Below are 25,118 nucleotides of genomic sequence, written 5' to 3'. Positions count from 1 at the left end.
CTCTCCTCTCTCTTTCTCCTCTCTCCTCTCTCTGCTCTCTCCTCTCTCTCTCTCTCCCCCTTCTTTCTCCTCTCTCCTCTCTCTTTCTCCTCTCTCCTCTCTCTCTCTGCTCTCTCCTCTCTCTCTCTTCCCCTTCTTTCTCCTCTCTCCTCTCTCTTTCTCCTCTCTCCTCTCTCTGCTCTCTCCTCTCTCTCTCTGCTCTCTCCTCTCTCTCTCTCTCCCCCTTCTTTCTCCTCTCTCCTCTCTCTCTCTGCTCTCTCCTCTCTCTCTGCTCTCTCCTCTCTCTCTCTCCCCCTTCTTTCTCCTCTCTCTTTCTCCTCTCTCCTCTCTCTCTCTGCTCTCTCCTCTCTCTCTCTGCTCTCTCCTCTCTCTCTCTCCCCCCCTTCTTTCTCCTCTCTCCTCTCTCTTTCTCCTCTCTCCTTTCTCTCTCTGCTCTCTCCTCTCTCTCCCCCCTTCTTTCTCCTCTCTCCTTTCTCTCTCTGCTCTCTCCTCTCTCTCTGCTCTCTCCTCTCTCTCTGTCTCTCACACACACTCTCACACATTTCTGTATGAACTTAAAAAACCTTCATTGCTGCTGAGTTGGAATTAACTCATCGCAGATCCTCCAGTGGATTTTCGGAAACTGTAGAGTCAGTGAGAGGAGATCGCCCATTTTTCCTCCCATCGAGCCACTAGTGGATTCAAACTACCTGCCTTTGGGTTGGAAGCTGAGCTCCTTGCCCACTAGGCCACTAGAGCTCCCTTAATCTGTCCATCTACCTATCAGTGTGATTTTTATGTGCCGTCAAGTTTCAGCACCCCATAGCTAACCCTTTAATGGGCTTCCGGAGGCTGTAAGTTGCGTGAGAGGGAATTGCCTATCTTTATCGTGCAGAGAAACTGGTGACCCTGAACCATGTGCTTTTGGGTTGGCAGTGCAGCTCCATACCAGATAGTCACCAGATATAGATATATTGATATAGGTATATATATAGATGTGTGTGTGTGTGTGTGTGAGAGAGAGAGAGAGAGAGATAGAGCGAGTGTGCACGCGAGAGAAAGGGTATGTGTGTGTATGAGTCTGAGTGAACAGTATGGGAGAGAGTGAAAATACAGTGTATGATATGAATGTATGTGTGAGAAATTGTGTGTGTGTGTGTGTGTGTGTGTAAGAATGTGTGTGTGTAAACAGAACTTTGAACACATGATATGTGGCATAAGGGAGTGAGAGTCCTTAACACCAAAAGTTTCCTAGCTCAGTAATAAACCTCCCGTGAGCCTGGGATTGAAGAGTTGTCCGTCAAGCTGTTTATCGTCGATGGAACAATGGATATAAAGCTGCCGCCGTCCTGGAGCCTGCAGTTGCTCGCTGAGGCTTGTCAGAGGCGTCCCTGCGACCTGGCACGGTTGTCACCTTCCAGGTCTTTGTGATTTGTTCTCTAACATTTTGTATTGCCTTCTGCCATTTAGAAGCAATTTCAATAAAACCATTAGGCAGAGAGCTGCTTCAGATGGCTACATGCTTTAAACTCGGGAAAAATAAATCTAGTTCTCTGTTCAGAGGAAGCAGAAGTGCCTTCAGCTTGGCGGTTCCCTGTTATCTGTGTTCTCATTCTTTGTTGGACCCGGTCCTCAGGGTGTATAGGACCTTGTCACTGTCCCGCTCCAAAGCCCAGACCCAGTGCGGTGGAATCGCTCTGGCTCAGCGACACTGTAGGACAGAGCAGAACTAACTACCCCCATAAGTCTTTCAAGGCTGCAGATCCGTAGAGAAGCAGACTTCCATAGTGTCCTCGTGGGCAGTGACTGGAAGGTTCAAACCACTAACCTTGCAGCTTGCAGCCAAGGGCTTAACTACTGCATCACCAGAGCTATTTGCCTCATGTTGTTATCGTACCGTCAAGTAGGAACCAACTCACAACTGATCATCTGGTAGACTTTTAAAGGCTTTAAATCGCACTGGAGAAGATTGCCCAACTTTCTTCTGTGGATTCAAACCATGTGCCTTTGGGCTGACAGTGCTACTCCTTACCCCTAAAGCCACTAGAGCTCCCTATTTGAGAACACATTTGACCAAGAGCCCCAATGGGTTCGATTTCTTGTGTTCATATTTCTCCCAGTGATCTTGCATTTAGACAAGCCCTGGTGGTACAGTAGTTAAAGCATTTGGCTGCTAAGCAAAAGGTGGTTAGAAGGTAGTCGATGTCCTGAGGGATGAAGATGAGGCTCCCAGCTTCGGTAAAGGTTTCCCGCCTCAGAAACCCTACCAGGCACTTTGGCTGTGCCCCGCAGACTGCCATGAGTGGAATTCGATTTGGTGACAGTGGACTTGGTTTGGGTTTTGATCTTGCTTAGGTCGTGTCCCTGGGTGGCACAGCCATGTGAGCCCCCAGCTGCTGTTTAAAAAGGTGTTGGTTCACGTTCACCCGGAGGGACCTTGAGTGAAGGACCTGGGGGTTACTTCATGCAGATAGAAGCCATTGAAAACCCAGTGGCATACAGCTCTCCATGATGCACCGGGCGTGCTATGGCCGGGAATGGACTCCAGGGCAGCTGGCATTCAGTTTTTCCTTGTCTCTAGGCCCCTATCCCACCTAGTTCCCAAAGCAGAGAGAGATCTCTCCTGAGATCAGAAAATGGACTATGTCTTCTTGTTTTTTCCGAGACAGTGTTAAACATTTCAACGAAGCTCTGTACCTGAGATTCAAGTGCCTTATCTCGGTGTCTGATTTTCACCCATTTCTTTTTCTCCTCTCTCTCCTTTTCCCTTCCAGGCTTATCCAAATCCCTTGGGCTCATTGAGGGTTACGGTGGACGTGGGAAAGGGGGTCTTCCTGCTACCCTTTCCCCGGCTGAAGAGGAAAAGGCTAAGGGACCCCATGAGAAGTATGGCTATAATTCCTACCTCAGTGAAAAAATTTCACTGGATCGTTCCATTCCGGATTATCGTCCCACCAAGTAAGTTCTGACTCGGTCATTGGGAAGGAAGCATCTGTCAGGTCCTGTGGTTGGGGGTGAATGGAGCACTGGTGATGTTACAGCCTGTTACACTGCCAATCAAAAGGTTTACAATTCAAATACACACCCTGCTCCAAAGGAGAAAGATGGATTACTGCCTCCCGTAAAGATTTACAGCCTCAGAAACCTGATGGTGGATTGCCATGAGCTGACATTGCCTTGGTGGCACTGGGATGGGTAGGCACAGAGCTTGTAACATCTTCCTCTGTGATTTATAACCAACCAGGAACCTATGATTTCACTTAGCCACCTCCACAGCCCAAACACTGAATGCTATTGCTGATGAAATATTAGCTTAATAAAAAAGATTTAGTTTCTATGAAAGTAATCCCAGAAACATTTAGAAAGGACCTCAGTACAAAACATTTTCAATAAAAAGCATATAAAGCATCCTGGGTCTCATTATTTATAGATGTCAGCTGTTAAAATTTTAGTATATTATTATTATTTTTTACTCTACATTTGCTGTATAAGTTGTGAGCATATAATATAAAGGAAAAGTTAATTTTTAAAGAATTGTTATTTGAAAGTTTGTGAAGCAAATACACATTTTATTCTGTAACATCCATTTCTATATCCTCCACTGTACTCATGCTTTCCCCACTCCCTTCCTCCAATTCTGATTCTGTTCATCCTCCTGGACCCAGTGCGCTTTTTCTTTCATGATATTGTGCTGCTCCTCTCCTTATTGCCTTTCACTGTAGCCTAGGGAATAGGGAGTTGCACTGCCAACCCAAAGGCATGTGGTTCAAATCCACTAGCTGCAACTTGAGAGAAAGGTAATCATTCTCCTTCCATGTGATTTGTAGCCTTTGAAAACATGTTCAACAGTCAGCCATGAGTTGGTTCTGACTTGATGACAATGAAGGGTTTCCACCCCGTTATTGTTATTTATTTACTAATATTTACTCCCTTCTCACCACATTCCCATGCCTGGTAACTATACTCAGACCTTATTTTGTTGAGCTGCAGTTTTTATTTTTTAAGTTGAAGGTTCATGCCAATACTGTGTTGACGAAGTCTGTGGGCATCATTTTTTCCAGGAGGATGGTCCCACTTCGTGTCCATGGGCCACATTTCGCTCATTCTTTCAGTATTTCAGGCCTTTCCACAGCACTTTTGAAGACGTTGTAGAGTACGGTGCAGATGAAACATAATTCTTCCCAGCCCCTCCTAGGACTCACTTTAGTGCGGTGGTCTGACATGGAATCTGCAGTATCTCTGAGGTCTGCCTATGTTTATGTTATTCTTTTTCATGTAACATTATTTTGTGATCATTTTCAAGGTTGAAAATAATCAGCTCTCTCCTCCTTTTTTCCCTTTATTATAAATAACATTTGGTTAAATGCTGTACTAAGAGCTCCATGTACATTGTTTTGATATTTATTTTCCTAATTCACACTTCAAGTATATTTTCATGCTATTCATAGGATTTTTTTTAGTTTAAAAGTAGATGGCCAGTCCTGCTTCTTTTAAAAATAGAGGAGACTACAAGGTAGCAAATCTTTTTGGAAGCTTTCCATACATACACCATTTCCCCTTGGAAGTTTGTATTCATTCCTTCACCCCCTCAACATTATGTCATGAGTGTTTCCTAGTTTGAATACTAATGGTCATTACTTAAGTGGTATATTGAGATTGTTTTCTCTTTTTAAACACTATAAACACTCTTTGAAATAAAACTTCTCTGATGTTTTAATGTTATAAATAACCTTTTGAAATAAAGTTTCTGTGTACATCTTCACATATATTGGTATGGTCCTGTATACTTGATTCCACACTCTAAGAGTCGTCATACACCTAGCAGCAACAACCACGTAAGAGAGAATAGGATAGGGATGTTTTTGGAAGCTCTAGAGACATGCTGTAATGTTTGCCTCCTAGAAATTTGTACAATTCTTAGTCCTGTTGAAATTCTACTAGACTCTTGTCCTTGTTAGTATACTGACATTTAAAAAAAAAAATCTCTGCTGTGTTAAGAGGTGAGAAAATATGTCTCATTATTGGTTCCCTGTGTATTTTTTTGGTTGAAGTTCTTGCCTTTTAGGTTTGGCAGCATCTCGCTTGGCTTGTGAGCTGTCTTCATTCTGTGCACTTGGATTTAAGGATTATTTATTTACTTCTCCTGAGACAGAGAAAAGCAGTCTGTCATGGAATCAAGATGCCAGAGCAAAAACTCCCCTTTCCTCGGCTGGGCTGTATCTTGGCTTCAGAGAGAAATTTTGCTGTTAGATTTGTAGAGTCAGTCGGTCTCTCTCTCTCTCTCTCTCTCTCTCTCTCTCTCTTTCTCTCTCTCTCTCTCTTCCTCCTCCTCCTCATTTAGAGGGTGCCCTTGTTTGGAGTAGATGATTTCTTTTTTCAAATGGATTTGGTACAAATCAGTTAAGTATCCTGGCTACTGAGCAAAATAGATGCCAGATAAAGAAAATTATCTTAAATGGATTTAAAATTGCCGCATTAGCGCAGAATCTGTGAAATCCTCGCGCTCTGCCTAATAAGCATATATTCATTTTGAATCACCAGGAAAATATACATCACCCCTGTTGGAAACTGTTTTGTGCTTCTGGACTTCTGCTCATGAAAACATCTGGCTGTTTTCATTCCCTGGTGCTCTCTGATTAGCTCTTCTTAGTTGGACTTGGCAAGTAAACAGAACCATGTTCTTTGCAATCTTGAGCAAGGAAACGCTTGCAGCAGGGAGCCAACTGAAGTGGGTCAGCTGAAGAAATGTGTTGTTGTTGTGTTACTGTCCCGTTGGCTCCACCTAACCGTGACTGGTGACCCGTGGGCCACCGAACCAGCTGTGCTGTGTTGAGCTATTCAGTCCTTCACCGCCTTCTGGATCCTGGATGTGTTTGAGCCCCTGTTTCCACTTTGTGTAGTTTGAGGACCTCTCAGCTGGGGTCTCGTCTTCTAGCACCTTCTCAGACAATACTCTGTTGAGGTCTGTGAAGTTTTTCATTGACTGACTATTGGAAGTAGATCACCAGGCCTTTCCTCCTAATCTGTCTTAACCTGGAATCTCTAATGAAGACTGCCCACCCTAAGTGACCTTGCTGGTGTTTTAAATACCACAGCTTGCAGCATCATGCTGTTGCTGTGTGCTTGCGAGTTGGAACCGACCCACAGCTGACTCTCTAGCAGACTTTCAGAACCAGTAAATCACAGGGGGAGATTGCCCATCTTTCTCCCACGAATCAGCTGGTGGATTTGAGCTGCATGCCTCTGGGTTGACAGCACAATTCCTTACCCCTAAACCAACCAGAGCTCCCAACCCACCACGGTATGACATACCAGCAGATTGGTTGTGGGAAGAAATATTAATGAGCACTTATTTTGTGCCAGATAATTTTACCCACACGAGAGCTTGAACAACCTAGTGAAACACATTTCATGCGTTCTTATTCTCAACGGAGGGAGACTGGTTTGAAAGCCCGTGGCTGTTGGACAGAGTGGTCCATGTGATAGGCGTCAGGCTGGAGTGATGCTGAGAGTGTATGGTACGTACAGTGTAGACACTATCGCACATAGTGGATAGAAGTAGGGATAGTTTCTGTGCAGACATGAGCCTAAACGGAGTCTTGAACGATCACTGTATTGAAGTAGGAAAGGGGATAAGCATTACCCAGTAGGCAGTGGGATGGGCAGAGTTGAAGGGACCAGAACCAGGATGGTGGGCTGGGGAGGAGTGCATGGTTCAGTATGGTGGTGGTGCAGAAAACAAGGTGGCTTGGACACTCGTTGATACACAGTCTCTCCTGAAACTTGGCTAATATGATACTGAAGATGCAGAGAGGAGGGAGGTCAGTAAAGGAGAAGCACACAGGTTCAGGGAAGTCAGCAGGGACGAGAGGGATGCTTGGAAATTTGTGGGTTATGAAGAGAGTTTGGACGAGCGGTAACTGTGTTAGAAAGCTACTTGTAGCTGAACCCGTCCTCTGGCGTGTGGGGAGGAGTTCAGCCCAACCAGACCTCAGAACCCGTGCAGGCTCAGGAATTGGAGACACCGGGGTTTCTGTTGGCCAGGAAATGAATTTAAACAGAGGACAGGTTCAGCTGTTTGCCCAGATTACTTCTTCTGCTCAGCACAGCCATTGCTCAGAGGGACTGTAGGCAGAAGACAACTCACCTCTAGCATTGAGGGTGGTGAGACCTCATCTCTTACGTTGGACATGTTGTAAGGAAGGACTGCTCTCTGGAGAAGGATGTCATGCTTGGGAGAGTGTTGGTCAAAAAGAGGGCGACCCCTCAACGAGATGAATTGATACATTGCTGTCACAGGTTCAAGCACCATAGGAGTAATGCGGATAGGACTTGGGGTTGGTCGGAATCAGAGCTTGACTCCCTAGCATGTGACAACAATTCCACCACCCAGGAGAAAAGACATGGCTTACTCCTTGGAAATGGTGAAACCAAGATCCTCTGGGCTTTTTGGTTCATAACGCCGAGCCCAGGCGGGGAGAAGGCTGAGTGCTAAAGGGGGAAGCTCTCTAGCCTCCTTATACCAGCAGGTTGTCCAATCCTAGTAGACCAGAGTTTGAGGATCCACTGAGGAGACCCTGTAACCCAAGGCCACCGCTGAGTAATATGCAAGTGAGGTATCCCAGGAAAATGTCTGGGCTCTGGTCATTCCGATGTGCCCAGTGATTTTAAGAAAGAGAAAATGATGTCTAAGTTTGAATTTTACACCTAACCATCCATGTTATCAAGACAGAACAAGACATAATCAGATATGGAGAGTCTTGGCAAATCTGGGGTGTTTTTTTTATGTTTTCAGAAAGCTATGTCAGGATCTATTCCAGTAGAAAAAGAGGAGAAAGTTAGAAAGAGGGTGATGATGTCGGTTCCAAAAATCAGGTACCTCAAGTGAGCTAGAGAAAGGCAGGTCTCAGAAAGGTGACGGGAGTGGGTTTCAGGAAAGCATTTGAGGTGACAGCTGGGTAGACCAGGGAATAGCCGTTCTCTGTGGAAGAGGAGGGCGGCCCCTCAAGGAAGGATGATTCCAGGGGAGGGGAGATCACGTGGTTTCATGTCCTGATGGCCTGATTCACTATGACTTATTTGTTACCTTCCTTCAGAAAGTTTGGGGACACAGAAAAACCAAACCTCTGTAAAAGAAAAATAATTATTAACTACAAGGAGGGGGAAATAGCACTTGCAAAAAAGGAATGGCAGTTCTGTGCACGTTGTGGATTGACTGTGAGAAAGTTGTTGTTGTTTTTAGGTGCTGTCGATTTGTAGATGAGTCATAGCGACCCTATGAACGACAGACCTGAGCACTGTTCATAGAGTTTCCGGAGGCAAGCCATTTGGGAAGTGGATGCCACTCCTGCTTCCAAGTGAGGAATATAGTCATATAAATAGTCATATAAATAGAATCACTGCACATTGTGCCATGCATGGCTTGGAAGTAGGAGGTGGTGAAATGTGTGTGAAAGTGAAATGTTAGTGTAAGGAAATGAAGTCTTAAGCTCCAGAAACAGGAAGTCAACAGAAGATGTCTCAAATTTTAAAAATCAAGAAAAGAATGTCAAAATCATGGTGATTTGGAAATACGGAGATTACAAAACTAGGTAGAGGCTGTGTTAAGTTTTGCTTTGATGAAATAACAATACAATTAAGCAATACATGTACAAAAAAAATTCAGTAAGACAGGTAGAGTGGAAGGAAGGGTGGGGAAACGAGGTTGAATGCCTTTGATTGCAATCATGTTTTAATATTATTCTGACAGCTCCCTGGAGGATGAATTAGAAAGTGGAGTTTGCGAGTGTGCCCACAGGCCATACATAATCAACAGAGGCACCACTGCAAGTTCTGAACTCCCCCGTGGAAGCCACTGAATCATGAGTCTGTCTATTAATTGCCGCAGGTTGAGTTAAAGGAGTGAGTTCACTTCCAGGCTTCAGAACAGTAGCACCATAGAGCGGCCGAGTCTTTAGAAGAGTCAGCTCTTCTAAATGTTTGGGAAATATTTGCTCAGGATGCAGTTCAGAAGGCAGGAATGAGAGACGGGGTAAGGACAACTGGAAACAAGGGCTTAAGGGAGGAAGCGGGGAACGCTGGTACAATCTGGGGTTTGTAGTCAGTGTCACCAGAACCATGTGTATGAGTGTTTGAAAGGAAAACCTGTTTTCTCAGTAAACTTGAGTTCAAATAATAATAAAGCCTTTTTAAAAATATAGAAAAGACACATGTAAAGAAACCAAAAGTTCTTTTTCCATAGACATGTCATTACTAACATTTGAGCCCGGGGGGATTTGAGGACAGCTGGGAACAGAGACGTTTCATGGTTGTTAACTGACACCTGGTTAGCCAGTGACTCATAACAAGCCCGTGCACAGTGGGATAGGACGATCTTGGCTCATAGGGTTTAAACTGATTTTTGGAACTCGGTTGCCAGGTCTTTCTTTGTAATTCTTCATAACGTAGAAGCTCTGCTGAAACTTCAGCACACAAACCTCCACTGACAGGTGGGTGGTAGCTGTACGTGTGTGTTGGTTTGGAATCAACTCTAGGTCTCCTGCACAGAAGGGAGGCATCCTCCTCCTGTCCTGTCAGTGCCCCTTCTTTCTTCTAGTATATTCCAGAGCCCCCTAGAAAGTTAACCTCCTATGAACAGAATCTTCTTGAGAAGCCCCAAACAACTTTAGAATATTTAAGTTGAGATTGATTTCATTGCTATTTTAAACAAAAACCCAAGCTGCTTTAATTTGGATCGTTTTATTACTGCAATATTACTCTTGAGAAAATTGTTGCTCTTATACATACGAATGAATTTTTAGGTAGTTGTGAGATTAACCACCCGTTTGTCATATTTCATGCAAATGGATTCCAAAAGGTTGTTTTCTTTTTTATCTTAATTCTGTGATTCCCCCCTCCCCTTCTTCCACTGGACAGATATTTTAAATTTGTATGAGTCCCAAACTGTCAATCTTTCTGTTTTCATTTCTTCCTCGCTCCAAAGCTAAGAAAGCTCTCGTCTCTCGGAATGCTTATAAATATTCTATTTTGTTTTGTGTTTCTTCTTTATGACTCTTTTATATTTTATTCCTCCATCCGTCTAGAGTTTATTTTGCAATATGGTACAAGTATGTATCTTTTGTTCCACATTTCTGTCCATTTTTTTTCTTTTTCTCTTCTCTAAAACAATATGTTGGATAATCACTCTTCTCCTATAATTTGGAGCTGCTAAATGTGCTATGTTTCAGGACTTCTTTTCCAGATTCTGTAATATTAATGTAAAGAGTATTACAATGGTAGCACAATGGGTTAAGTGTTGGGAAAATAATGGGAAAGTGAGGCATGCAAACCCACCAGTTGCTCCTCAAGAGGAGGAGGAAGTTTCCTTCTGTAAAGATTGTTGTTGTTGTTGTGTACCACAGCACCACCTGTAACTCCTAATGTCTCTGTTAACAACATAGTGAAACCTAGCCGCTTCCTGTACCATCCTCCCAATGTGCTATGTGTGCCACGCTCAAGTCCAAGTCCATTATTGCACTGTGTCAGTCTGTCTCTTTGAGGGTCTTCCTCTCTTTCACTGAGACCTGCTTTCCCCAGCATGCCCCCAGCTGACAGCATGCTCAGAGTATGTGAGCAGAAGTCTCACCATTCTTGCCTCCAACAAGTGCTCTGGCTACACTCTCTCTAAGAGAGATCTGTTTGTCCTTGGTATAGTCAATGCCTTTGCCAAGGTCACTGTTCGAAAGTATCAATTCTTGTTGTTGTTTGTGTGCTGTCCAGTTGGAACCAACCCATAGCTGACCTTCCAGCGAGTTTTCAGAGACATGCCTTTCTTATTCATCGTTCGGCTTTCACAGCCTACAAAGCCAAGATGACCGCCTTTAAAGACCGCAGCCCTGGAAGTCCTCCGGGATCGTTCTCAGCCCTGCAGGCCGCTGTGAGTTAGAATCAACTCAGGGACAGTGCATTTGGTCGAGTTTTATTATTTCCTCCTTCCTTCTTCCCTACCTTTCCCTCCACCACTTCCTTCCTGTTCGTTGAGCTGAAGTCTCCATGGTGCTGGGTGCATTTGGAGGGAGGAGTGAGCAGGTCTGGCCCTGGTAATAAACCTCAGATGAGTGGAGGAGGCAGGTGACTTAAGGTTGTTGTCAGAGGACCTTAGGAAATACAGTAAGTGATGGAGCATTTGTGGACGGGTCAGAGGGCTGTGCAGAGGGGACCCAGAGCCGGCTCCTAGCTGTGAACAGGAATTTCCCCTCTGCGGAGAAAGTGGGCACATGGAATTGCAACATAGGGACTGGGAAATACTTAGATTTCAGGGATTTGAGGAACAGCAAACAAATAGTTGACAGGAGTATACCGTTTTCCTGATGCGGTTTTGGAAAGAAAGTCTGGGTAGTGGAGGGGAAGAGGAGACCAGAGTGAGAAACATTTCCCATCCAGAGTCTGGATTTTATTACTGTTTAATGGCTAGGACTTAATTGCTATGCATCAGAGAGCTGGACAATGGCTAAGGAGGACAGAAGAAGAATCTATGACTTTGAGTTGTGGTGTTGGAGAAGAGTCTTGAACACACCATGGACTGCCAAGAAAACAAATAGGTCTGCCTTGGAAAGGATGAAACCAGGTTTCTCCTTGAAGGCTAGGATTTCGAAGCTTCATTTAGGCACGTGGCCAGGAGGGACCGGTCCTTGGAGAAGGACATCATGCTGAGCAGGGTGGAGGGACAGCACAGGAGAGGAACACCCCAGATGAGATGCATTCATACAGTAACTGAGGCAGTGGGATTAGGTGTATCCATCAGTGAGACTGGCTCAGGACAGGGCAGGCTTCAACGCTGTTGTATGTAAGGTCACAGGCGACTTGATGGTACATAACAACAACAGATTGGAGGGGATGGCGGCTCGTGTCAGGATGACTAACTAGGTGTCAGTTATGTTTAAGAAGGCAGTCCTGGCGCGATAGTGCCTGACGAATGGAGCTGCTCAGTCTCAGTGAAAGGTCAGCAGTTCGTATCCACCAGCTGCTGTGCAGGACAGAGGTAGGCCGTCTCCTCCCATAAAGGTCTCCAGCCTCGGAAACCCCACTGAGAGTCACTGTGAGCAGGAAATGCTCGGCAGCAGTGTTGCCGGTTGATTGGTTTGTTTGTTGAAGACGTGATTAAATAAAAGTCTCTACTCAGCCAACATGTTGACCATGTTGTAAGGAGGGACTGGTCCTTGGAGAAGGACATCATGCTTGGGAGGGTGGAGGGACAGCACAGGAGGGGAAGACCCTCTATGAGGTGGATTGATTCAGTGACTGGGGTAATCGGGATGGGTGTGTCGGAGGCAGTGCGAATGGCACAGGACAGAGCAGGGTTTAGCACTGTTGTACATAGGGTCACGGTACATAACAACAACAGCTACTCAGCCAACATGTATTGAGTGGCAGCCGTATTCAAGGCACTGAATGGAGAGGAGGACTTCTGGTAATAAAGTGACTTTATTATTGTATACCTTTGAAAGAGATCTCATGGCACAGGGATTAAATATTTGGTTGCTAACCCAAAAAGGCCATCAGTTTGAGTCCACCAGAGGCTCTGCAGTAGAACGTGGTGGCAGTCGGCTTCTGTAACGATTGAAAAACTCAAACCCAGTGCTGTTAAGTGGGGACTGGCTTGTAGCTGACCCTCCAGTGGGGTTTGGGGAGGCTGTGAATTGCACAGGAGGGGATTTCACATCCTTCTCCAGAGGATTTGAATGGCCAGGAAGGCCCCACCTTTGGCTTAGCAGTAAGATCCGCTGTGGACTACCCCTCCTCCACACACACACAGCTCCTGCCTGTAAAGGTTGGTGCTTTGGGGACCCTGTGAGAGCTGTTCTGTTCTGCTTGTCCGGGTCTCTAGGAGGACAGTACAGCATCGGACAGGCTTTCTTTCTATTGTGCATAGGATTGCTGTGTGTCACCTCGAATCATGACACCTAACACACATCAGCAGCCTATTGGTGAGATCCCCTTTGGAAATATGGTTCTTGCCTGCCTGCCTGCCTGCCTGCCTGCCTTCCTCCCATCCTTCCTCTTCCTCTCCCTCTCTCCTCCTCCCTCCCTCCCTCCCTCCCTCTTTCTCTTTCTCATTCCTCCCTCCCTTCCTTTCTAAATCAGATCATAGTGCACAAGAGTGGTCCCTAAATAAAATCACTTCTGAGTTATAAAATGTTTAGAATAAACAGAGACACCTACACATGAGGGAGGCAGACACTGAGTGAGGGTTATCTACAAACCGAGAAATCCAGAAATGCCCAGGACTAAGGCAGACACTGAGTGAGGGTTATCTACAAACTGAGAAATCCAGAAATGCCCAGGACTAACTACTTACAGGTAAGGAATCTGCACAGCCAAGACTCTGAGAGTTTCAGCCCCAGAACTGTGAGAAAAAGAATGTGTGTTCTAAAGTCACCTCCTTTCGGTGTGTGTGTCACAAGACACTTGCCAAAATCCAGATACTTCCCACTTTTCAGGAGTTCACATGACACCTCTTAGCTTTTTACAAAAGATCAACCTGTGTTCACTAACTGACAGAAATCCAAAGAAGACTTTAGCTTTTATGATAAAGGTAAAAACTAAAATGAGCATCTGTTGTTTGTTTTGTATGCACCTTTAAAGAAGCGCACAGCTGCTGTGACCTTGAACTGTGACTGGGGACTCTGTTAGTGTGACTTTAGGGTTCTTGCATTAGTTGCTCTGATTTATGAGGTTATTTTTTTTTTACGTCTGAGAGCACTCAAAATTTTTTTGTCCTGTATAGATGAATGGAAATGTCATCTCAGCCTTTGCCCTTTGAGCTCTCCAGAGGCTTCTGTGGTTTGAGAGAGCGGCAGGAACTTGCCCAGCGTGCTTGGTTGGCTTTCCTGGGCTTTGCTTTAGTGCACTTTGCAGAGATGGTGTTTTTTAGTAATTGAGGGTCTTGGGCAACAGCCCTCGGTCAAGCAGATCTGTTTTGGCCGAAGGCCTGTGCTCACTCGCCGTCTCTGTGCCCCCTCTTGCTCATTCTCACGGTGTTTCAGATGGTCCGTGATGTTTTTACACATCTGAGAGACTACCTTGGTGTGTCAGCATGACTTGTGAAACCAGAAAACGTGTGCAACTTGCTTGATTGCAGAGCTCACTGTGTGGCAGTGATTCCGGAACCTACAGTGTCTGAGGTCAGCTCTCTCCCTCTCTATACTGGATGCCAGCACATTGTGCTCTGCCTGCCAGGGGTCTGGGATACAGGACAGGACCGCCCAGGCGCACAGACGGCCGCCCTGTGTCCCCTAAGCCAGGGGAGACTCCTGCTCACATTTTATCAGCTCCTCTGCTCTCAGGGCCACATGGGGAATTTATGCGCTGTTTCCCTGCTGTTATCTCTGGTTCCTCCTTTGGCCTCCTTCCTGTAAATCCAGGTGTCGGGTTTCTGGGGAATTCATTCTCAGAAAGGCTCCTCTTTCTTTCATTGCTAGAAGCTCAGCCCTCTGTCTTCTGGCAGCATCTGCTTGGACATGGAAGGATGGATGGATGGATGGATGGATGGATGGATGGATGGATGGATGGATGGATGGACGGACGGACTGGACGAGGCATCGGTGGCCTTCCTTAAACCCCTCCCATGAAGAGATGCATGTCTGGGTCCACAGATCCAGAACGCTGTCTGGGATGATGGTGCAAGGGGCAGGGGGTGGGGGGCGGAGTGTGTGTACAAAGTCCCGTGGACGTTTCAGCTTCCTTTGGTGAATGTGCATGTGGACAGGAGCACATGTCACTGCCCTGAAGGCGTTTGTGACCATTCATTGTCACTGTCAAGTTAGAGCGGACCCATAGATGACCCAGCACGAGGCACTTAACCGCACAGGAGGAGATTCCCAGTCTTCTCCCACAGCGCGGCTGGTCACCTCGAACCGTGTGCCTTTGCGACTGCAGCACAGTTTCTTACCACTTGACCACCAGAGCTCCCTTGTGACAGTTTAGCGATGCCAGTTCTCTTACTTCCTCAGTGCTACGCTGGGGGCATCACATGTTGTAGTGCTGTTGGCGTTCAACTCCTCTAGCTACTTGATGGGAGACACATGGGCTGCCTCCTTATATAGAGATTTACAGCCTCGGAAACCCAATAGAGGATTGGTATGAGTTGGAATCAACAAGAGTGAGTGAGTGGTACTAAGGAGCCCTGGTAGCATAGCGTGTAATGTGTTGCTCTGGTAACCAAAAGGTCAGTAGTTCAAAACCACCAGCTGCTCTGAGGGAGAAAGGTGCAGTCTCTCCCCTGTAAAGATTTATAGCCTCAGAAAACTGATAGAGTCACGATGAGTTGAATTTCCTTTAATATCTGTGTTACTGTCACAGAAATACCGGCAGTGGATGGCTTTGGCAAACACATGCATTTTCTCACAGTTTAAGTGATGGAAGTGTGAGTTCAGGGCTTGGACTGTATGAGAAGTCTCCCTCCCTAGCACTAGACAAGTATGTCTTTCCGTTTCTGGTCCCACTCCTTGGCGTCTTCATGTGACATCTGTCCCTCCTCCCCACGCCCCAGCCTTTGTCCCAGCTTCCCTGTGTCATCTCCCTCTTTTCACATCTCAAAAACTAGTAGGTTTAAGACGCAGCCTGCATGCTTAATAGTCTCACTCACATGACAGAGAAAGCCCTCTTCCCAGTGAGATCATCGCACCAGTCTACTCAAGGTGGTTCTGGGGTCTCAGTGATTGACAGCTGAAAGGTTGGTGGTTTGAATCTAACCAGAAGGACCGTGGAAGGAGGGCCTGGCCATCTACTGACAGTGAGTCATCGAAAACCCCACGAAGCATAGCTCTTCTCTGACCGGCGTGAGGTCACCGTGAGTCAATGTCGAATCAGTGGCAACTGGGGAATACAAAACAAAACTCTGCTGGTTGATCTACACCCAGCTCCTTTCTCCCCCCGTTTATATATCTGATGGTTGTGGCTGGACTTCTAGTTTTGAACCACTTTTCAGCTGGTAGGTTCCTGGGTCATTGCTAGGTAATTGCTTCATGCCCTGAGCATCTCAGGTTATTTTGTAAATGGAATGAAAGTGCCTGTAAGAGGCCAGGAGGCCCGAGTTAACCTTCCGGTCCACCGCCGTGGGCAGAGGGAGCTGTCCGGTGGATGCTGGTTGCTGGAAATAACACACAGGTGCGTGCTTGGGAGGGACTCTGGGTTGCTGAGCACAATAATTACTCCCTGCATTGACTTCCTGTCATGTTTTTGTCACTGTGCTGCACATTTCATTGATCTCGTTTAAATTTCAGTGCTCTCTGAAGTCGCTGCTGCCATCCCTGTTCCAGGAATGAGGGAGGCGCTCTGAGAGGGCAGGCAATGGCCCTGAGGTCACAGGGCAGTGGCACGGGTGGCCTGTGTGCCTCCTCCCACAAGCTGTGTCTTCAGGTGCTGCCCAGACTTACCTCCCATCGGTGGATGGAGCTTCCTCTCCAAGCTTCACCGTCAAAAGAAGACATTTGAGTCCTGGGTGAAGGGGAGCCTTTTGAGGCATGTGTATGTGTGAGTGTGCAGGCACACGTGTGTATTTGTGCACGTGTGTGTGCGCGCGCGCACGCATGTGCCTTGATCAAAGCGTCCTTCCTCTTGTATTTCGGAAAAGCCAGCATCAGTGATTTTCAGCCTCTAGTGCACATTGCAGTCACCTGGAGAGCTTTCAGGATTTGTGATGCCCAAGGTAGGCCCCAGTGTAATTAAATCCAAATCTCGGAGAATCATCAGAGTTCATTTCTTCTTATGTGAGAATAGGTTCGTCATTGTTGTGTACCGTCGAGTCAGGACCACCCATAGCTGGCCCCCCAGCAGATTTCGGAAGCAGTGACTCACACAGAAGGAGACTGTTCATCTTACTCCCACAGAGCAGCTGCTGGATTCGAACCTCATACCTTTGCATTGGCAGCGCACCCTAACATTTGCCACTCTAGCCCTTTTAAAGTGTACCGTTCAATAGCATTACTTAATTCTCCGGGTTGTACAATCACCACCACAATAGCACCTGTTATTTTTGCTTCTTAATGCCTCCATCCTAGAGAGGGCAAGCTGGAACTCATTATGGTATCGTGCATTGTGTATTTGACTGTTAACCAGAAGGCCACTGGTTCTAACCCATCAGGTACTCTGCAGGAGACATTGAGACTGTCTCCTCCTGTAAAGATTTATCACCTCAGAAGCTCAGGGAGGGTCACTAGGAGTCAGAACGGTGTCAAAGGCAGCAGCTTAATTTCAGTTTCTTGACTGAAGATGTTGAGCTTCATTTCTTGTGTTTACCAGCCATGTCATTTCCCCCCCCTTTGAAGACATGCCTGTACAAGTGTTTTGTCCTTATTTTTCATTGGGCTGTTTGTTTGTATTGTTGAGTTGTAAGAGTCCTTCATATATTCTGGATGTTAACCCCTATGATTATCCAATATGTTGGCCCCACTTTGTATGCTGTTTACTTTCTTGATAAAGTTCTTTGATGCATAGACATCTTTAATTTTGATGGAATCTGATATGCCATTTTCTTAATTCTTGTTGTTTTGAAGTGACTTTGAGTCAAATATGATCCATAGCAACCCTTTGAACAACAGACGTGAACCCTGTCCTGTTCTGTGCTTTCATCTAGGGTCCATCTGTCATCAGTAATAATATCCCTGGGGCCCCAGCCCCTTCTAAATCTGGCAGTTCCTTGTCTAAGTACTGTTCTCCTTCTTAGTGCTCATGAAGCCTAATATTTTACCAACTGTCTGAGGTCACACCAATGTCCTACGTAGAAGACAGAAAACCAGTGGACTGACTTTGTTTCTCCAAAGTCTTGGCCCTTGGGCAGAGTGCGTTGAAAAGTGGCTCTAGATTTGCATTTGCAACAAGCTCTGTGGAAGAACTGTCAAAGGAACAAAGCACTGTCTCAGAGGAAGTACAGTCAGGATGCTCCGTGGAGGTGGAGAGGATGAGACCTCATCTCATGCTTTGGGTATGTTACCAGAGGACCAGCCCCTGGAGAAGGACAACATGCTGGCAAAGGTAGGAAAATTGTTGAAAAAAGAGGAAAACCTTCAGGAAGATGGATTGATACAGTGGCTGTGGTGATGGATCCCAACATAATGAAGGTTGTGAAGAGGGTGTGGGACCAGACAGTGCCTTATTCCATTTTACATGGAGTCAGCATGTATTCAAAGGGACTTGATAACCTCTAACAACAACAACAACAAGAATTCTTTTTCAAGTTCTTCAGGATACTATTTTCTTTGAATATCTACATGTGAGGGCAGATGGAAGAGAAAGTAATGGTCAGGACCAGGTTGGGGGATTCTCACACTTCAGGAATATTCTGTGTTTTGTTGCTGGTTGATCTGCATCGCCTCCTCCCTCCCACCTTGCTCCTCTCTTCGTCCTGTTCTACTTAATAAATGAAGATGGATAGAACTGACCTCATGGGGAGCGATTCTCCTTCTAGAATGTCATGATGCTTCACAGGATGGCTGATGACTCTCAGGGTGATTCCTTCTTAAGGATGCAGACTAGAAAGACAGATAGGGAGCAGGGTTGCTCTTTGTGGTGTGACGGGTGTTGTAAAATGTCACTGCTTTTGAGAAAAGATTCCTGTGTTTTCTAGAGTCACTCACTGCCCATCCAGCTGCCAAGGGTTCCAAATCTGCGGTTAGCATAAGCTTCCACTGTGATCTGAAAGCATTCCCATCCAAATGCATTCAAACAAAGCTACAGTAATGACTGCTCTTCACCGCTGTTCTAGACAGCTTTCTGGCGAAGTGTCAGCTTCTTGCATGAGAAATTCAAAACCAAGGGGTAGAAACGGTAGCCAGCCATTCCCTGTTAGGCAGACAGAGCCATTCCTTGTTCTTTGTATAACTGGAACAATGGGCTTAAGCACAGTACAGATTGTGAGGATGGCACAGGATTGGGCAGGAGAACTTAGGGTCACTAAGAGTTGGACCAACTTGATGGCAGTGCCCTTGAGCTTCAGACCCACGTGCCTCAAGTGAGGATGTGACATGGATTTCTTTGTTGTTGTTGTTGATGTGGATTTCTTGATGCCGTCGCTCAGTCACACCCAGGTTGGATGTTGTGATAGGAGAGGTGTAGCCTTTAATACTTCATGCAAGAATTACAGGGACTAGAGAACTGTAAGTGGTTGTTGTATGTGCTTGGCTCAGAACCAACCCATAGATAGCTGTGTCTCTGGCAAATTTTCAGATGCTATAAATTGCACAGGAGGAGATTGCCCATCCTTCTCCCACGGGGCAGCTAGTGGATTTGAACTGCATGCCTCTGGGATTGCAGTGCAGCTACTTACCATTAGGCCAGAGCTCCAGAAAGCTATCAGAAGAGTACAAAACAAAATCATATTTGCCCTCGAGTCATCTCTGGCTTATGGTGACCCATGTTTGCTAGACCTGAACCCTGCTCCTACCTTGTGTTTTTAATAGCTAGTTGTTTATTTTTGTGGTCCCTGCCTTTCTTCCTTTGTGAGGTACGCCTGACCTAAGCTGTGGTACTTTCATTTGCTTCTATGTATGCATGTGAAAGACGACGGCTAAGATGCCTCTTGGGCTGTGGCTTTGGCAGAGTATTGACTGTCCCATGAACAGCAAGAACAACAAATAAATATAACTTAGCACAAGAGCAGCTGGCGTGCTCCTGGGAGATGAGGGCCGTGCCTTGGCCTTGTGCACTTTGGGCATGTGCTCAGCCGCAGCCAGCCTCTGGAGAGGGACATCTACGTGCTTGGAAAAGTAGAGAGTCAGAGAAAAAAGAGGAAGAGGCTCGGGAGATGAGGGGCAGTTGCTGCAGCAGTGGGGCTTGGGCCGAGCCGAGAGGGCGAGGGGTGGGGGTGCCCCTGTTCTGTGGCACTTAGGCTCACCGTGGGTTGGCTCTAATGCAAGGACACCTAACAACAAGAACGGTTCCATTTTTCGTATAAGTATTTGCATACTTCAGAGATATATTGCAGGTTTGGCTTAAGTCTGACTCAGTAAACCAAGTCACACATTGTTGGTTTACCGTTGCATTCAAGTTATTGTCTGTCAGTTTACTGTACTAAGATAACTTGTGGTGACTTGCTGTGATGCTGGAAAGCTGTGCCAGTGACGTTGTAGATGCCAAAAGGGTCACCCATAGTGGATGGGTTTTGGCAGAACTCCCAGATTAAGACAGACTAGGAGGCAGGATTTGCCATCAACTGCTGAAATAACAGACCTCTGAAAACCCTCTGAGCACAGGGACTTGCAGTCAGTGTGAAATGGGCTCCAGTGTGTCAGAGAAGATGAGGACGGCACAGGGCAGGATAGAGTGCAGATAATGTTGTTTGCAGGGTCACTTTGAGTTCCCAACTCGATGTCATGTTAACAATAGCAACAAACACTGTATGTAAAAATTCCATCTACTCTACCCACACTGTAGGCTGTTTAGAGAACACTGGTGGGGGGGTCCGTTGTGAGCTGTACCACCAACTCGAAGGCTGTGAGTCTACGATGATTTGAATCCACCAGCATTGCGGCCTGAGGCACCCGATAGAGGGATGCTATGAGCGGGGACCAACTTCATGGCAGTGAGCTTGCGTTTGTAGTCTATTAAGTGTGAAAGAGCATTATGAAAAAGGTTTAAAGTATTGTTAGAATGACCAAAATGTGCCCCAGAGACACCGAGCGATTACATGCGGCTGGGGAAATGGGGCCGATAGGCTTGTTCAAGGTAAGGTTACTACAGACTTTACATTTATTAAAAAGGGCACCAGTGATAAGCATTAATAGAACGAGGTCTGCCTGTAAACCTGACGGGTGAACTGCAATTGTTCGCCGCTCCGTGAGCACCTGATTTTGTTAACCATTTCCACCTTCCAGGGAAGCCAGAAGGGGGCAGCTCAGAAATCCCTGTAGTACTTGCAGGTGGGACTCTATACCCAGCACCTGCTGGTTTCTGGAAGGTTTTCTTGTCTACCCGGTGTCACCCACTGCCCCTCACACCAGAAGCGTGCTCTGCATTAAAGCAAATCCAGCGTTAACAGGCGCGCACACACTCCCCTCCAAGAAGGTCCATCCCACTCCGATTTTTTTCGCGCATGGATGATTGCGTGGAAAATTTTCCTGCAAACATTCCCTGTCAGCTTTGGGAACAGTTAATGGAGCCATACGTGTCTGCAGTCACACCACCTCTTGTGTGTCAACTTCCAGAGATTTTTGGTCTTTGAACTCAGCACAACTCCCTGCTGTCACATTGGAGCCGACGACTGGTAGCTGACGTCCGTAGGCTGTCGACTGCACAGGAGATTGGTCATCTTTCTCCTTCAGAGCAGCTTGTGGATTTGAACAGCCAGAGGCACGACCTTTAAGTTAGCAGTACAATTCCTCACAAAGTGGCTGCAGGTGCACGCCACAGTCCTTGATAATCAGGTGAGATTTACTGCTCGGAGGGAGCTCAGGGGAAGAAACGAGGCTTCTGAGGTGGGCAGGAGAAATGAACTCGATTCAGGTATTAACGGGTGAGCCCCGTGTGCAGTGCAGAGGGAGATGGGCCCATCAGTATTACAGATGATGTGTCCTTTTTGTTAATTTGGAAGTAATTTTGATTCGCCGGCAGAGCTCTGAGGATGAATTCAGTGGAAAGAAGACCGTGGCAGATGGAGGGAACATATTTGTTCTTGGAAAATCAGTAGAAAATGTTTAATGCCAGCATAACCACATTTGCATAAAAATAGTCATAGGCAGCAAAGCGAAGAGATGCACAGGACATCGCTTCGGAACCACTGCTCTTTCAGTTTCATTTCATTATGAGCAGCATAAATAATTCAAGCGAATAAATACATAGGAAACTGCTTCAAGTAGGTGTACTACAAATTGTTATTCCTTGAAAATTCCTGTAATGGTACATGCCTCGGTGATGAAGTAACGCGATTATCCCTCTGCGTACAGCACCTGGCTGTGCACTTGACCCTTTTAGAATAATACCTTTGAGCTTTCTGTCACTCTCAAGTGTGTTACCCACACAGATGTTTCTCTCTTGTACAGTCCTGTTCTTAACACGGCTTTGAAGAAGTGAAATCAGGCTTGGCTTACCATCCTTGCCCTGAATGCAGTTCCAAGATAGGTCTACTTAGGTCAGATTTGGACGTCTAATGTGTTTGGGGCTGTTTGCATTAGACATGAGTCTTATTGTAAAATGAGTAGAAGGATCCAGAGGCTGGAAGCAGAGGGATGTGGATTTACAGGGGGAAGAGGGGATTAACCACCGGATTGTACTATTTTTTTTTATTTATCATATTTCAAAGACTTTATTTGCAGCATATAAATGAAGAGTAGTGCAAAATGCATCAAGTTTTATGATAAATATACTTTCATGGGTTGTACAATTTGATGGGGGTGTGTGTGTAAAGAAAATGGAAAAAAATTTGAATTTATATTAAAATTTTGTAAATTGTTGTTGCTGTTAATGTGCCATCAAGTCGCTTGCGACTCATAGCGACCCTATGTACAACAGCCCTAAATTCCACTCTGTCCTGTGCCAATTGCACTGTCTCTGACACTCCCATCCCAATTATCCCAGTCACTGAATCAGTCCACCTCATAGAGAGCCTTCCTCTCCTGCGCTGTCCCTCCACCCTCCCAAGCATGATGTCCCTCTCTAAGGACCGGTCTCTCCTCACAACAAGTCCAAAGTATGTTAGAGGGACCTCAGAATCCTTGCCTCCAAGGAGCCACCCGGTTTAACCCTTTCCAGGACAAATCTGTTTGTTTTCCTAGCAGTCCATGGTATTCTCAGTACTCTTCTCCAGCACCACAGCTCAAAGACATCAATTCTCCTTCTATCCTCCTTGGTCTTTGTCCAACTCTCTGATGCATAACAGGTGATTGCGAAGACCATGGCCTGTATCAGACGCACCTTAGTCTCCAGAGAGACAGTGAAGAAAAAATAAATAAATACTTGGGACTCATAGAATTGGGGCTGTTATTTTGCCAAACAGAATCTGAAGAGGAAATTTGTCTTTTTAGCTTTTTATTGTCATTTGGGTGGATGTTTATAGCGCAAACTGGTTTTCCTTTCAGCCATTCATATGTTATTATTGTTGTTGGATTTTGTGTGTGTGTGTGTGTACCGTCAAATCAGATCTGACTGGTACAGGAGGAGATTGCCCCTCCTTCTCCAGCAGAGCATCTGGTGGATTCAGCCCTCGTACTTCTGGGCTTGCAGTGCAACTTCTTGCCAATAGGCCACCAGAGCTCCCTTTATATTTTCTTCTATGTCGTTGATTACAGTGCCCAACTTGTATCATGCATCTTCCCACCATCTTTTTGGTTCTTGTTCCCATTCATCCTTCTATCCTGTCCCTACTGCCTTCTGGGCTTCACGCTGAGCATGTGCTGCCCTTGTGCTCCTGTGTGGTTGGTTCTAAGGACTGATTATCTACTAGTTGTCATTGTTCAGTTCCAGGCTCAAAGAGTGGCTGTGGTCCCAGGGTTCCACAGGTCTCTATCAGACCAATAAGCGTGGCTGCTTTCATAATTTTGAGTTTATTCTAGATCCATCACCCGCTCTATCCAGGATAAATAGCATCTTGTTTAGAGTAATCAGCAGTGGTAACTGGGCACCATCTAGTTCTTAGTGCTGTGAATGAATTGTTTCCTAGTGTCTGATTTTCTTCAAGGTCAGTGACATCCTTCCTTGGTAGTCCTGACAGCAGCAGATCCTCGGTGGCAGATGTGCCCAGTGCCATCCATTGTTTGATTCGTTGACTGCTGTGTCCGTCTTTTCTCCATTTGTTATCATGTTGTTGGTTAGTCTAGCTGTGAGTTCTGTTCCTTCATATGGACGTTTACTGCGTAATAGAGTCTTTAGACGTTGATGGACGGTGTTCTTCACTTTCTGCAAGCAAGGCTGTCGACCGCATAGCACAGGTTGTTGATGAGTCTTCCTCTGATCCTGAGTCTAGCTTCTCAAAACTATCTCTATGTTAGTATGATTTCCCCCAGAACCCTTTAAGAATATGTCGCAGGTATTATGCCCCTTCTAAATACTTCAACATATTCACACCCATGTTTATCGTGGCTTTGTTCATATTAGCTAAGAGCTGGAAACAACCCAAGTGCCCATCAACAAACAAATGAATAGAGAAGCTCTGGTATATTCATACAAGGGGATACTATACAGCACCGAAAAACAAGGAACTCATGAAATATTATACAAAATGGGTGACCCTGAAGGACATTATACTGAGTGAAGTATCTCAGGCACAAAAGGACAAATATTGCACAAGGCACTGACATCAGGGTTGAGGGAAGACAGGGAAGAGGGGACTCATGATGTATACTGCATTGAAACAGATGAGGGAGAGAACTGTTTAAAAGGGATATGATTGGGTATTATTGTCATGACAGGAGTCCAGAAGGAAGGCTGCACAGTGGAGTGGACTTGGGGGGAGGGATTGTATAACAATGAAAGAATTTTACTTTTCAAAGAGAAGAGTGAATTGGGGGAGAGGGGGTGGTCAGGGAGAAAAGTGCAAAAATGAATGACTAGAAACCCTGAGCCTCTGTAAACTCTCATTAAAATGAATATAAAAAATACTTCAGTGTGTTTAACCCAAGAACAAGGACTATCTCTTAACATAATCACAATTCAGTAAAACCTTAATACTAACTCACAGGTCTTAGACAGACTGTGCCTAGTGCCTCAGTAACATCTATTATATAGCAAAGTCAAGTCCTAGGCCATGCATTATATTCACCTGTCATGATTTATTATATCGAACAGTCCCTCAGTCTTTAATATTTGTCTCTGCTGGGTTCAATAATTCACTGCAGGGACATCCTAAAACTCACCTACCATACTATGAGTTGTGGACCTTAATTAGGGAGGCGACAGGTATAATTCAGGTTCAAGATCACTCAGGATTGCCTTCATCCATCAGGAGCCTGCCTTCTCACCTGGGCTCACAGGCAGAAGCTCTTTGAGTTGGTCCTACTGGTGTTGGGACAAGTATTATAAAACTCTTTACCTGCACCAGGGGGTGCCCAGAGGCTCCCCATTCCACCAGCAAGTTGCATTCCTAACTCTAGGAAATACTCGCCTTTTGTATTCCTGGAGTAGATCCCACTGGATCACAGTGTTGTTATTTTCCTTTTGTGGTTTTGGATTCC

General features: G+C 45.8%; 1 protein-coding gene across 1 annotated transcript in view; it reads left to right on the top strand.

Annotated features, from left to right (window-relative positions):
* WBSCR17 (Williams-Beuren syndrome chromosome region 17) overlaps positions 1 to 25,118 on the top strand; it is a 447,264-nt gene that overhangs the window by 179,275 nt on the left and 242,871 nt on the right. Inside the window, exon 2 of the mRNA XM_006889663.1 lies at positions 2,754 to 2,937. Coding sequence (XP_006889725.1) covers positions 2,754 to 2,937 — 184 coding nt within the window. The remainder of the gene's footprint in view (positions 1 to 2,753; positions 2,938 to 25,118) is intronic.

The sequence above is a fragment of the Elephantulus edwardii genome, unplaced genomic scaffold (assembly GCF_000299155.1).
Source record: "Elephantulus edwardii isolate Elephantulus edwardi_28Jun2011 unplaced genomic scaffold, EleEdw1.0 scaffold00080, whole genome shotgun sequence".
In the NCBI taxonomy this organism is placed as follows: domain Eukaryota; kingdom Metazoa; phylum Chordata; class Mammalia; order Macroscelidea; family Macroscelididae; genus Elephantulus; species Elephantulus edwardii.
Note: the sequence above shows the minus strand (reverse complement) of the source record. Positions and strands in the feature narration are given on the sequence as shown.